Source organism: Cygnus olor, chromosome 2, assembly GCF_009769625.2.
Source record: "Cygnus olor isolate bCygOlo1 chromosome 2, bCygOlo1.pri.v2, whole genome shotgun sequence".
NCBI lineage: Eukaryota > Metazoa > Chordata > Aves > Anseriformes > Anatidae > Cygnus > Cygnus olor.
The window spans coordinates 43,870,370-43,885,108 of NC_049170.1; the positions used below are offsets into that span (position 1 = coordinate 43,870,370).

Sequence of the window (14,739 nt, forward strand, 5' to 3'; positions counted from 1 at the left end):
CAATATGTTGTGAGATATTCAGCGTATTAGCCATGGTCCCCCTGGAGATAGTGTATTTTGATTTGCAAGTAACAATTACTTCTGAAGACTTTTGTGTGTTACATTGCTGCTTTACATCTATTTCTAAAAACATCGTTCTGTTATACGCACAAAAATCCAGATCCTCATCTTTAGATCAAAAATGAAGAAACAATACTTACGACCTTTAACGGGAAAGCAGTTACCATCATCACATACGCTTCAATTCCCACATACCCAACATTGTGTTTAAAAGGGCAAAGGTAAGTCTGGCACATTAATATATATCCAGTTGGGCACTGTCAGTAGCTTCCTCTGGCTGCTATTCACATACTACTAGCCTGAAATGAGCTCTGCTACAGAAGGTGGTGGAGGTAAGGAAGCAAAACCAGAAAAATCCCCACTGTCCTACACATTCTGCAACTTAGAAAAAAATTATTTCTCTTTCTCATGTGCCATTCTTAATTTTAATATTGCCTTTAAGAAATTAGAGCAAATTATCTCAGATTTCTTAGACTTCATTCTGAATTCGTGTTATGTGGCTTCTAGACCTTCTTTTTAATTTTTTAAAAAAGTGGTAAAGGTCTATCATTGTACTGCCTTCAGTTCTATACCTACTTCTTCCTTTTTCCACTATTTCTTTCCCTTCCATGGCTCTCCTACCCTCTATCAATCTTCCTCCAGAAGTTTTTACTCCTTTTCTAAATTTCTCCCACCATTTCACGTCTCATCTTTCTTCCCCTATTCTATTGCCAAATTACTCTTTCCTTGCACTTACATAGTAAAAATGTGATAAAAAGTTTGACATGTAACCCAACGGTCAAAAATCAAAGCCTGCTAACCAGGTAAGATAAAACATACGCAATGAAAGGAAAAAAAAAAGTACATCTTATGGTGTGGAAGGGAAACCTTCCACCTGAGAGAGATCTTTTTCCTCTTTTCAAGAGCAGGAGCTTCTATAAAAAGCCTACTGTCATAAGGCACCAAAAAAACAACACCTTCAGGAGAGGTTTTTGTGCCAGTGCAAAATACCCAAATGCTGGCAGGAATGAATAATACATTTTTTGCTTCTCTACCTTGCCTACATTTAGGTAACTTATTCATGATCCAGTTCATTTTCTTCCTCCTACGACCAGAATAAAACAGTGTAAAAACCAGAATAAAACCTGACACACCTCCTCTTCAATTCCCTGATGGCTTCAAATAATAGCAACAGACCATTGGCCATTTCCCCTCTCCCCTGCCATGTTGTTACAAACTTCAGGATTACAAGTAGCAGAATATCTGGTCCTTCCTTCACTAGCTTAAACTAGTTTCTTTTGAGGAGGAAGGTTTTCTCCATGCTATAAAGCTAGAAACACACACATGCACCCCTCTCCTGCCAAGACCAAACATAGTAGTCTGCCACCTGGTGCCACGGGGTATTTTCCCAGTGTACGTGTCCCTTTACATAAAAGCAGCCTCCTATCTCAAAGATGTAGCAACTGATAGAGTTTGTAAGTGGCAGTGTGGTTCATAATTCTATAGATAAAATAAACACTGAAGCTTTATCAACACAGAGCCCCAACTTCTATATACGTAATTCCTTTGACTTTTAACAATACTATTTAAAAATACTCTAGACAATTCATCTCATTACAATTTTTAACTGTGCTACAACTCCTTTCTCAAGCAAGTCAAATTAACAGCATTGACTTGCTTTTAAAAAAATCCTTGGGAACCTGATGAAAGGCACACTATAAGGCTCAGCTCTTAATACCACAACACGTAATCTCTGAAAAGCCGTACGGCTGAAGCAAAGCCACCTCCCAGGTCAGGGAGAACATCATACTTGCTATAAGAACTGGGAGTAGTAACTTATTCAAAACCATTCAAAACAAGTAATAACTTAGGGATTCAACCTGCAACTATCCAACCGATAGCCTGTGAGGTCTGTTCAGTCAAATACCTTAAGGCACCTTAAAATGCTATGAAACGCTCCAAGTGTGTGCACTGGACTAAGAGGTACGCAGTAGCAACTGCATTTAGCCTGTAGGAGGGCCCTGAAACCAAGCACCAAGCATACAGCAGTTAGTAACACATATCAGGGGAGTTCCAGCTTTTATTCTGAAGAATTGTACTCCAAATTGTGAGCTGCGATTTTATAAGAAAGATAGTCAGCAAAATTGTTAGATTTCCCAAAGCATATCATGAATGATTCACAAATACTAAGGCTCATCAATACAGATACTTGGTGCATCCAGCTCCCATCCAAGAAAAACAGTGGAAAAGTTCCCAAACCGAAGGGAACAACACTGTGAAAACATTTATAAAACAATAAATGGGACAGACAGCCTAGTTAATTTTAGGCCTTTGAGCCATTCAATAACACAACAGCAGATACAGTCCCTTTTTTAACAAAGACATCTGAAGCAAGGTAATTAACAACCACTATGCATTTACTAAAACCAAATTTCCTTCAGAAAGTCTGCTATGGTTTTGATCTCACAAGTTTGCTCCATAATATTAGCAGTGTTGAAGCAATGCAGGCAGCACCTGAACTTAAGTACAATACAAAAATGAACACGAGACATTAAATGCATTGGAAAACAGTTAAAGGATGTAGTCAGCCTGAGAATATAACTGAATGAGGATGTTTGAGTGAATGTATTTCTAATGGGGTTCCTTGGCAATCAGTTCTTGGCTTTCAAGTGTTTAGCAATGACCTAGATGAAGAAAAAATTCCATAAAGACTGCTGTTGACGTAAAAATAGCTACCCTCAGCAAATAACGTGCATTCCAATACTGTCAAAATAAATTCTTCCATCTCGCGATAAAAAAGCCATGATTACAAGATAGCAGATTTATCTGCACTGACTCAAAAAAACAGGGTAAGGATAATTTACTGTTGTTTTTTTTTCAAGCAATTTTTCCAACTAATAATCAATTTCACCAACTATATTTTTAAATGGTTGCCTTCTGTAAACAAGTCATTAACTACTATTTTTCTCCCACAAAAATAAGGCATGCTCAAGCCACGGGAAGGGCTAAGACTTATCACTAGGAATATGAAAAAAAAAGTGGTAACCCTGGAGAGAGCATACTGCAGGGATACAGCTCCCATGGCAATCCCTTCATCACCTTCCTATAAAAAAGGATAGTTAAGTGCTAAGTTTTCATTTTGATGCTTCTGGCACAGTACTACCAAAGTGAGTGTTACTGGACATCAGGAGAAAAAGGTAAACCACAGCTAACTGTACAAAGTTGCATCCATCCTTGAAGAAAAACACAGACATATCCAATAATAATCATAACAATCATAAATGATTGAAATTACAGGGAAGCCTGACTTGCAGCAAGAAAATTGGTTTAGATACCATTGGTTTAGATACCAACAGACAGACAAAAGATAACCTCGACAGTCCACAAAGACTGCACAAGGAAATTAAATTTGATAAGAGGTATCTTCAGTCTCATACACAGTATGTGCAATAAGGATTCAGTGAAAAATCAAGGCTGACATATATTAAGAAAAACAGGCAATCTTTCAAGCAGTGAGTAGTTAAAGATGGTTCCAATGGTGAAGAAGCGTCTACCACTGGAAGAAGAATTCTCAGATACCCAATGCAAAACACAAGTCAAGGCGGAATAGGAACCAAGACAAATTTCATGGCTTGTGCTATGTAGCTGGGTAGTTAAGGACCTATATTTCTCAACTACAATTTACCTACTAATTATATGCCATTTGGGAAAGAAAAGTACAGTACCATTTAGACAATGTCTACTGCAACATTTTTGATGCACCAGTTCAATACTAAGCAATCTTTGCCTCCTCGGACTGGGTTCTAAACTGTGCTCAAATATCTCAGTAATATACCCCCAAAAGCCTGCAAGAGCTAAAGCACAGTGACAGGACTTTTGTAAAAAAAGTTGTTGAAGTTTATTAGGCTGAAAAAAAGAAATTCAACTTTTTTAGTTGAACCAGATTCAATACTTTTTATCATTTGTTACAAAATTGATTTTAAAAATAGCATTTTACATTAAGAGACAAGAGTCATGGTGATTTTCAGCATCCTTTTCACTTGAAAGGTTCAGCCTTTTAAATACCTCATAAAGAACAAGGTAAGAATTTTACTATTACTTAGCCAAAGAGAAGTTAAAGCCTAAATATATTCTTCTTATTAAACAATTGTTTTTTAATATAAAACAATGGGAAAAATCTCTTGAATACTTTTCTTATGTACTTGCAAAAAGACCCCAGTCACATTACTCAGTTTAACAACTCACTGCCACTTCTACTTGAATACAATCTGTATTCCCAAACTGGTGCATTTTTAAGAAGAGGCAGCAAGTGCATGTGTGCTCCCTCTAACCACATTTATCATTGTGTTGCTAAGCACTGAAATCTCCATTCAGAAAGATGGCAGTGAGATGAGCTGGTAATAACAAAACCCAGATAAGGGTAAGTGCTTCAGTGTTAGTGCCAACTGCCACTTCTTTTCACTGTCTGAAAGCTAAGTGTGACATCTGGGTGAAAGGAAGACCAAGCTCTATTTTGCCTGTCACATCATTCCCTCTGGTACCATGACTGCTGCTCAGCTCTGAAGTGCACTTGCAAATCCCACTGGCTGAGTGAAAATGCTTGAGCCTCGTCTGTTTTAAACAAATTTGTCCTATACTGTCATCAAGCATCTTATGCAGCAGATTATCATGCATTATATGAATTATCCTCCACATAGGCATAAGGAGCACTGACCCCATGTGTCACAAGCAGCTGAGGAGCAAAAAATTTGGGTTACCTGACTGGGGACAAGAGAAATGTCCACGGCAGTCTCCAAACAGAACCTACATCACAAGACCACCCTTTTAAATTTCAGCCTGAGGTTCAAAGTTGTCTTCTTCGAAATGTTTCTTGTAAGCAACACTGAAGGGCAGAGAGGCAGAACAACAGATTTCTTGGCCTGCCTTCTACCGTGTTAAAAGCCTCTCTGTAACTTCACCTCCTCTGTTCGACCAGCCTTCTTCCACTCTGCTAACATACCTGGTTTACAGGCAACAGCAAAAGCTATTCAAAATAAATTAAGCAGTTAGTGATTAAGCCAGTTAGGTTTAATTAACCACTGACTAAAAAAAGACAAAGTGCATCTTAACTGGCATTTTCATTTTCCAACAAATAAATAAGGGATATACAATTGAGGAGAGTACCTTTTTTTTTTTTTTTTAAAATAGTGACCTTCAATGATAAATACTTAACAGCAAAAAGTTTCAACAGAAAAAGTGAAGAGGAAGAAAAAAGGAATGCTTACATTTCAATGTAATTAGCATCTTCATCTAAAACAGAACTTCCTGACAACTGTTTTTTGACATTTTAAATTCCAAGTTTGAAAATTTCCACAAATTTCCAAGTTGAAATTAGTGACATACATCTAACTTTCAATAACAGAAGATATGCAGCTCCTGAGTGTTCAGCACATAAAAAAATATCCTGCTCATTTGTTCGACAGAAATAAAATACATTGCTTTTAATTATTCTTCCTTTCCACATTGCCTCCTACTACAAACAGAACCTACATGTGAAGGGAAAAGGTATTTTATAGTAAAATCTATTTTGCGAGTAATATCTAGAATAGATTTTTAGCACAGCACTATCAAAATGCCTTGAAAATGTTGAGTGTTTCCTCAACGCTTAACTAACTATAGTAAGGTTTCAAAATGTAAGGAACAGATTTCCTACAAACAGAAGAAAGAGAAGTTGTACCTCCTGCTCCTTATAATGTCTCCCCCTTCCCAAACTCCGTAGGTCAATCCTGAAAGGTATAACAACACTACACAAAGCCATGCACAGATATGCCAGGAACACACTAACTCAAAAAGATACACAGCAGAGAGGTTGATGTTAATCTGATTCTCATGAGAACACAGAAAAATTTCCAATACAAAAAACTTCTCCAAATAAGCGCCAAATTATGTTCTTCTTCCTAGATATTGTCTATTGTTACAGTGCTCACATCATTTAGTTTATATAAAGAAAGGTTTATTTCTTCAAGACAGACTTCCATCACAGGAACTACATCGGTAACGTTTCTCCAGTAACCACCTTCTCACTTTTTACAGTGGAAAAAGGCCACAGTCCATTCCTGGAAGAACTTGAACGGTATCAATGAAAGAATCTGGGCCAGCTTTCACTGTCCTAGACTCTTTAATCTTTGACTTTCAACATGCTTTGCTAAAATACACCTCCCTCATGACACAGAAGAAACAAGTATAAAAGCTGGGCTGTAGCACTGGCTATATAGTTGGTACCTTATCAAAGCAGTCACAAAAACGTTGCAAGAGTCAGACAAACCCTTCCTCCTTATTTTCATTTCTGTTTTTCTGGTCAGCTCTGCACTTCTGTCCAGGGAATTAGTAACTGCAAAAGGTGCTAACTGTCCCAAAACACCACAAACAGGTGTGTCAATCCCAAAACTCTGCAAAAGATGGGCTAGCTAATTCAGAATGGAAGAGAGGAAGATTTTAATGAGTTTATATCATCTTTGGGGGGGAATTAATGAAGACATTTAATTCTCTTTCTCTATAATATATATTAAAATAATAAAAACTTTAAAAGACAAAAGAAAGGCAGATTTTTGTAGGTGGTATAGTATAAAAGAGTGTTGACATCTTTTGTTGACATATTTAGGTGACATCCCTCCCATAAGAGCTGCAAAGAGAGAAGTGTAACCTCTGAGAGCCAAGAAGTCAGCCCCTAAAATACCACAGGGAGCAGAGTTGCTGGTTCTTCTGGCAGAATCCTGCTATTTGGGACAATGGAAATAAGGAAGGGTCTTTCTGTGGTGGCAGTCAGATTGAAACCATTCTCTGCCACCAAACAAGCAAAGAGACCATACTACAACATTGTTAAGTCCACTAAAGAGAGTGTGAGTACAACAAAACCTCAAACTGACCAAAGAACAGTTTTTGTTGAGGTACAAAGAAGCCGATCCCCAGAAGTCTGGTGGTAGCCATGTACAATGATGCATATGGGGTGTGTTTCATGTAGATCAGTAATACAATGTATTTCTCAGCTGAGAGAGGAAATGGGGATAGGCGAAAGTAATGCTTTAAACACTTGGCCTACAGAATAATCTACACAGAGCAGTTCAACTCAGAAAAGCAAAAGCAATATCCATCAGCTGGGGCTCCATTTGTTGTTGTTGCAAATCCAAATTTAAGCCCCTGCCCAAAGGCACATGATCCAGGGGCTTATACATGCTTGCAGGACAAAACCCTACAAACGAGTACTGAAAACACTTTCAAGGAGAAAGCAGGGAGCGGGAGGCAGACCACATGTGAATTTCACACAACAACATTCTACTGATCTACTAAATTACTGGATAATAATGCCACAGGCAACCAGTATTTCACTAGTATCAAATTAACTCATGCAAAACAGGTTCCAAACAACATGAAACAATCCTACAGAGACATACTTGCCCATTACAACCACAACACTCCCATTTATAATACTGACTACTATTCACCCATATATATAGAACACGTAAATCTCAATAGAAATGTTTTGTAACAGTACTTCAATTCTGAGAATATCGTTGTTTATAATTTCATAGAAAAAAGAGCAAATCACAGAACAGCTGAGGAAGGAAGGACCTCTGGATCCATCTGGTCCAGCTCTCTGCTCAAGCACGGACCCCCAGAGCAGGTTGCCCAGCACCATGTCCAGGTGGGGCTTTTGAAGATCTCCAAGGAGGGAGATCCCACGGTACCCTGTCACCCACACAGTACAAAACTGCTGCCTGGTGTTCAGAGGGAAACTCTTGTGTTCAGTTCGTGGCCCTCTTCTCTTGTCCTGGCACTGGGCACCACTGATAAAAGCCTGGCTCCTCTTGGCACCTTCCCTTCAGGTGTTTATAGACACCAGTGAGATCCTCCCTGAGCCTCCTCTTCACCAGCATGAACAGTCCCAGCTCTCTCTGCCTGTCCTCACAGGAGAGGTGCTCTGGTCCTTTGATCAACCTCGTAGCTCGCTGTTGGACTCTCTCCAGCACACCCACGTCCCTCTTGCACTGGGGGGCCCAGAACCAAACAGAGTCCTCCAGGTGCAGCCTCACCAATGCTAACTACAGTGGAAGGGTCACCTCCCTTGACCTGCTGGCGATGCTTTGCCCAATGCAGCCAAGAGTACCATCAGCCTTCTCAGCAGCCAGGGCACATTGCTGGCTCATTGTCAACTTGGTGTCCATCAGGACTCCCTGGTCCTTCTCTGCAGAGCTGCTTTCCAGCTGGGTGCCCCCAGCATGTACAGGTACCCTGGGTTGTTCCTTCCCAGGTGCAGGACTTTGCACTTCTCCTTGTTGAACTTCATGGGATTCCTGTCAGCCCATTTCTTCAGCCTGTCATGGTCCCTCTGGAAGGCAGCATGGCCTCTGGTAAGCCAGCCACTCCCCAGAGCTTCATGTCATCCACAAATTTACTGAGGGTGCCCTCTGCCCCCTCATCCAGATTGTTCATATCGTTAAAGAAGATGTTAAACAGGACTGGACCCAATATTGACCCCTGGGGTACTCTGCTCGTTACTGGCCTCCAACTAGACTTTGCACCACTGACCACTGCCCTCTGGACCCAGGTGTTCAGCCAGTTTTTGATCCACCCTACCATCTGCTCATACAGCCCATACTTCAACAGCTTCTCTGTGAGGATCTTAAAAGAGACAGCGTCAAAGGCCTTGTCCTTCATGTGCCTGGCAATGGTTTCTAGGATTTGCTGTTCCATCACCTTCCTGGTGATCGAGGCGAGGCTGAGCAGACTGTAGCTCCCTGGGTCACCCTTCTTGCCCTTCCTGAAGATAGTAGTGACATTTTCTTTCCTCCAGTCTTTGGGCACTTCTCCTAATTACCACAATCAAGCAAAGATTTTAAAGAGTGGCCTTGCAATCACATCTGCCAGCTCCCTCAGCACTCATGGGTGCATCCCATCAGTGCCCACAGACTTGTGAATTTCCAGTTTGCTCAAAAATTCCCTGACCTGACCCTCTTCCACCAAGGGTACATCTTGCTTGCACCTCTCTGCTTACACCTTCTTGCTTACACCTTCCCCTCTGGTCTCTGGGACCCGGGATTCCTGAAGGCCAACCTTGCTGGTAGAGACTGAGACAAAGAAGGCATTCAGTACGTCAGGCCTTTCCACCGTTCCAGGTACCCAGGTCTCCCATTTCATTCAGTCGAGGGCCTGTATTTCCCCTACTCTTCTTTTTGTCCCTGCCATACTTGCAGAAGCCCTTCCTGTTGTCCTTGACATCCCTGTCCAGATTCCATTTTATCCAGGCTTTGGCTTTCCTAACTCAATCCCTGGATACTCACAAAATGCCTCAGTATTCCTCCCAGGCTACCTGTCCTTGCTTCCACCCTCCATAGGCTTCCCTTTTGTGTTTGAGTTTGACCAGGAGCTCCTCGTTCTTCCATGCAGGCCTCCTGGTGTTTTTGCCTGACTTTCTCTTTGTTGGGATGCATTGCTCTTGAGCTTGGAGGAGGTGATGCTCGAATATTAAACCAGCTTTCTTGGGCCCCTCTTCCCTCCAGGGCTCTGTCCCATAGTGCTCTACCAAGCAGATCCTTGAAAGGGCCAAAGGCTGCTTTCCTGAAGTCCAGGGTTGTGAGCTTGCTGCATGCCATCCTTGCTGCCCTAAGGATCTTGAACCCCACCATTTCATGGTCACTGCTGACAAGGATGCCTTTGACCTTCACATTCCCAGTAAGCCCTCCTCGTTGGTGAGAACAAAGTCCAGCATTGCACCTCTCCTTGTTGGCTCCTCTATCGCTTGGAGAAGGAAGTTATCATCAAAGCATTCTAGGAATCCTGCTGTGTTGCCCCTCCAACGGATACTGGGATGGTTGAAGTCCCCCCATGAGGACCAGGATTTGCAAACATTGTGGCTACTCCTGTCTGCCTGTAGAGGGCCTCATCTGCTCGGTCCTCCTGGACCAGTGGCCTGCAACAGACCCCCACTATGGCATGTAGCCCTGTCTTCCCTTGGATCATAACCCATAAACTCTCGACCAGCTCCTCATCTCCCCCAAATGCCCTCCCTAAAGAACCTGTCTCCTTCCATTTCAACACTCCAATCACGGGAGCCATCCCACCATATCACAGTGATCCCAAAAAGATCATAGCCTTGCAACGCACACGTCTCTAACTCATCTTGTTTATTCCCCATGCTGCGTGTGTTAACGTACAAGCACTTAAGAGAGGCAACCCAGTACGTCGTGTTCCTACAGAGCGTTTGGGGATTTCTCCATAATGCTGCCTTGAAGACATTTCCTTGGTAACCAACCTGCAAGTGCTGGAGGTGGCTCTGCTTAACCCCATTTTGTGATCCCTCCCCATCATGTCACCCCATGCCCTTTGTTCAGCAGTCTTGTGTGTCACTCCTCCACAGGGCGACTGGTTACCCTCCCTTCCACACCTCCTTCCTAGTTTAAAGCCCTCCTTAGGAGGTCAGCCATCCAAAAATGCCTTTGCCCTGCTTAGGGAGGAGCATCCTCTCTCTCCCAAGCAGACACTGATCCTCAAACAGGGTCTCATGGTCACAGAACCCAAAACCCTGTTGCCAACACCAGTTCTGCAGCAAACTGACCTGTCCTGACAGCGAAATGCCCCAGTGTCTCGGAACAGACACAAATGTTCTCACATCAGTGTCTGTGTTTTAGGTTAAGTTTTGCTCCCTACATTCACACCTGTGAAAATCCACAGAAAGAGACTTTAGTGGAGACATTTTAAATGCCCTTGATATCTTTGCAACAAACTGCCTCAAAACAAACAAACAAACATCTTTTCCTTCTGCTTGCTTTAGGGTGAAAAACCACCTCACTCATTGCCAAATCAGGCTGCTCCTGAACCTGCTACAACAGAACAAATAGATGTATTTAGTAGTAGACATCAAACCCTCAGAAATTCTTAAAATAAAAAGTAATGAAACTCTCAAGATTGACTGAATCTGAGGCCTTTAATTATTTCAGTTACTGCTTATCAATGTAGTGTAATACTTCAATATTCATACTTGGTTGCCTCATCCAAAATAAGAATATCTTGCATACTCCTGTTGAAAGGCAATTGATAAAAAAAGTGACACTAATTTATTACAATTCAAATGACAAGATAAGATTTTTTTTTAGAATTTTAGAGGTTACTCTGCACAGTAAGTGCTGGATAAGTTTGGAAAGCCTTTCTACTTCAATACCTCATGGCAGAAACTAACATTAAATACATTTAAATTATTTAGGCTAATGGATAAGTCCCTTCAAAGAACATTCCAAATCCATGAACGGTTTCCACTTTATTTTTTTTCCATTTTATTTCTATTCACGCCATCTGGCTGTATTGATCACGAGGTTAAACAATCTTGTGTTTTTCCAGATGAAGTAAACTCAGAACTAATTTGTACAATCACTCAGCAACACACGCACTCTTGATCACTTTACACTGGCCAGCCATGAAATCAGTTACCAAATCTTATAGGCTGAGCCCTGATCCACAGAAAGTGCACTCCATGACAAATACGCAGAAGGGCAAACAGAAAATCACCCGCTAACCCATGCATGGCTACTTATTTATTGGACCTTGTAATAAAACCAGCTTTTGTAACCTTCAAGTTGCAACTGTTTTGTTTAGAATTTGTATCAAACTCCCCATCCCAAGCAACAGATACACAGATAGACAGAACAACCAAACAAACCAGAAAAGTTACTTAGCACAAGAGCTGTGTATCATCATAAACCACCACTTGCTCAAATGGCCAGAGTAACACAAAATAAAATTGGCAATTGACAGAGCATTATACAGCAGCATTACAAAAAGACCGCTAAAAGCAAAATAGTATTAATTTCCAAGTGTTATGGTGGCATTGTTTACATGCCATCTCTCTCTTTTCCACAACGTTTTCAGATAAAAGTTTCTCACACATACGTAGATTATACACGTTATTTTAAATTCAGCTTTATCAGAGACCTAATCATTGCTAAACAATGCCTAAAAACAGCAGACAGGCAGTTCCAGACACAAAAATTTATAAGCAAAGGCAATTTTGCAATTTCATCAGATTACCTGAAACTGACCCTTAAAATCACTCATGTGATTAGATAAAGAGTTACTGTTTCTACAAAAAGAGATAAAGGTACTAAGAAGGAAAAAAAATGAAGGGGGTTTTTAATTTTCAGTTATGCATTTTGATATCAAAATGTGTTTGTTTTTTAAACAAAACAACGGGAGGACTGCATAAATCAACACACCGGAGTCTACCCGCAGAGCGGGAAATCCAGCAGGAATCCACCACAGCACAGCAGTAACCAAGGAATAGTCGAGGGCCTTCTCTATGCCTACACTGAAGAAGTCTAGTTTTATGGAGACAAGTGCCTGTTTGTATTGTACCTGACACATTCATTATCACTTGTAGTACGCATACCTGTGGAGGCCCTCAGGTGTATGGAATTAGATCAGCTCCTGAAACTTTTCAAAGTCTTGTTGCAGAACTCCTACACTGATTTAGTGCCACGCGAGTCAGCATCATAGCATCCTCGGCATCTGTGCAATTTAATTCTGTCACTTACAAAGGCTTTAAAATTACTGTCAGAACATCCCAGACACTGCCATTCCTATGTTCTTACTGCTGGCGATCACTTAACATAAGCAACAGCAGGTTTTTAGTTTCTTGTTTCTTAAAGGTTTGGGGCTAGTCCTGCAAATGTTGTCTCTAGAGCAGTTGTTTCTCCTCAGAACCATTACTGGGATGCCTTACGTTAACAAGTCGAGATTTACATTCTCATCCTCAACCATCCCGTATGACAAAGTTTAACAAGAAGTAAAGCACTAATACAAAATCTTCTCTCTCAATTTCAGCGGATCCCAACACAGCACTAACTCCACAGTCTGGATGCATCTCCGTGTACAGTTTTGTGCTGAGGCACCACATTTGAAACCAGACCTTCCCCGGGACTTCCATGGGTGCACAGCAGCCTGTCCACACCCATTAAATTGCAGGACTAGAGGCTGTCACCGTATCAACGTAAATTAGGACCTGTCCAACGGGAAGGACATCATGACAGACGAGAGCATGTTAAAACACACAGGTAACTGTTTCCTCAACGTCCCACCCTGTAGCAAGAAAAAATACTGGTAATGATAGTCACAAGCGTGGCATCGGGAGGCTCTCGCCCGGTTTTTCAGTCATTAGTTAAGCAGGCTAACTTCCCAGAAGGAAACTTAACGTGGCAGAATTTCAGCGAGAGCCGTGACAGGGGCGAAACGCAGAGACCCCTGCCCGGCCCCCGCCGCCCCCTCCTCACGCCCGGGCGATCTGGAGGGACAAGGCGGTGAAGCCAAAGGAGGGAAAGGGGGCACGGAGGGGCCGGGAGCCCGTCCTGGAGGAGCCGGGAGGGCACGGAGGGGCCGTGAGCCCGGCCTACCTGCCCGCGGCGGCCGGGGAGGGGGCGGCCCGGGGCGGCGTTGCCGGCTGCCGGGCACCATCTTAGGGGCGGCGGGCCCGTCCCGCCGGTTTACCTGCTCTGCCAGCCCTGCAGGAGGTTGGTGTATTTGCTCAGCGTCCCTTCCAGCACCGGCTCCCGCCGCCTGCCTCCGCCGCCGGGCGCCTGCGCGCCCCCCGGGCTGGCCGCCGCCGAGCCCGGGCTGCCGCTACCGCTGCCGCCGGCCCCCCCCGGCTCCATCCAGCCTCCCCGCGGCCGCCGCCCGGCCGGGCAGCCCGCGGCTGGCGGAGGAGGAGGAGGGCGAGGAGCCCGCCGACGTGGGGCGGCTGCTGCTGCGGCTGCTGCTGTTGCTGCCGCCGCCTCCTCCTCCCTCGCTCGCCGCCGCCGCCGCCGCCGCCTTCTCCATGGAGCCCCGCGGCGGAGCCTACGACCCCGGAGCGGCCGCGGCTGCCGCCCGCGCCCGGCAAAGCCCTGACTCACGGGCGGCGCGGAGAGGGGCGGCGCCCGAGGGAGAAGGGGCCGGGCCGGGCCGGCCGGGGGAACGGCCGCGCCGCCTCCCCGCGAGGTGCCCGCGGCGGTTGGGCGGCGGCGGTTGGCCCCGGCCCAAAGAGCCGGGAGGCCGCGGCCCCGGCCTGCCCCCCCCCCCCGCCGTGCCCCGAGGCCCGGAGGGCAGCCCCGGCGGCGGGCCGGCCGCCATCTTCGTGCTGAGGGGCGGCGGGCGGCCGCCGGAGGCAGGGGGCGGTCGGGCGGGCAGGAGATGGCCGCGCTGGCAGGGCCTGAGGCGGCCGTGGGGGTTGGCACAGGCTGACAAGGCGCCAAGGGGTGTGCCGCTGAAGGTGTCGTGACTCAATGCAGTCCTGTCCTGACCCACTCTTCACAAAAAAAGTGTGGGTAGGGGTTAAGTCACGTCTCCTGTAAACGGAGGATGGAGCCTCTGTCACTGAAGGTCACTCTAAAAAGCTGAGCGGATCCTTGTGCAGGCAGCCAGGTGCAAGCTGTGCGGTTACGTGCCTTCAAATAAAGTCTGCAGCTGTCCCTGCTGCATTAGCCGAGTGCCTCGGTTTTGTTAAAACATCTGTCTTCGCAACGTGCCAGACGCGTAGCTATTCTTGCTGACATTTTACAACTGGAGACCTGAAATACGGAGGCACTTGGCGAGTCTCTCACCACATGCTCCTGCGCTCCAACCCCCTGGAAAGTTTTGCACTTCCATGTACTAGGGATTTTTGGAGTGTACCAGATATCAGGTGCCTTCCTATGTTCTGCA

The 14,739-nt window shown here is 44.3% G+C and overlaps 1 protein-coding gene across 1 annotated transcript in view; it reads right to left on the minus strand.

Annotated features, from left to right (window-relative positions):
- Positions 1-13,969, minus strand: part of OSBPL10 (oxysterol binding protein like 10) — a 115,505-nt gene extending 101,536 nt beyond the window's left edge. Inside the window, 2 exon segments of the mRNA XM_040550450.1 lie at positions 13,549-13,694; positions 13,696-13,969. Of these exon segments, the coding sequence (XP_040406384.1) occupies positions 13,549-13,694; positions 13,696-13,878 (329 nt within the window). The 5' untranslated portion in view covers positions 13,879-13,969.
- Positions 13,970-14,739: the final 770 nt, after the last annotated feature.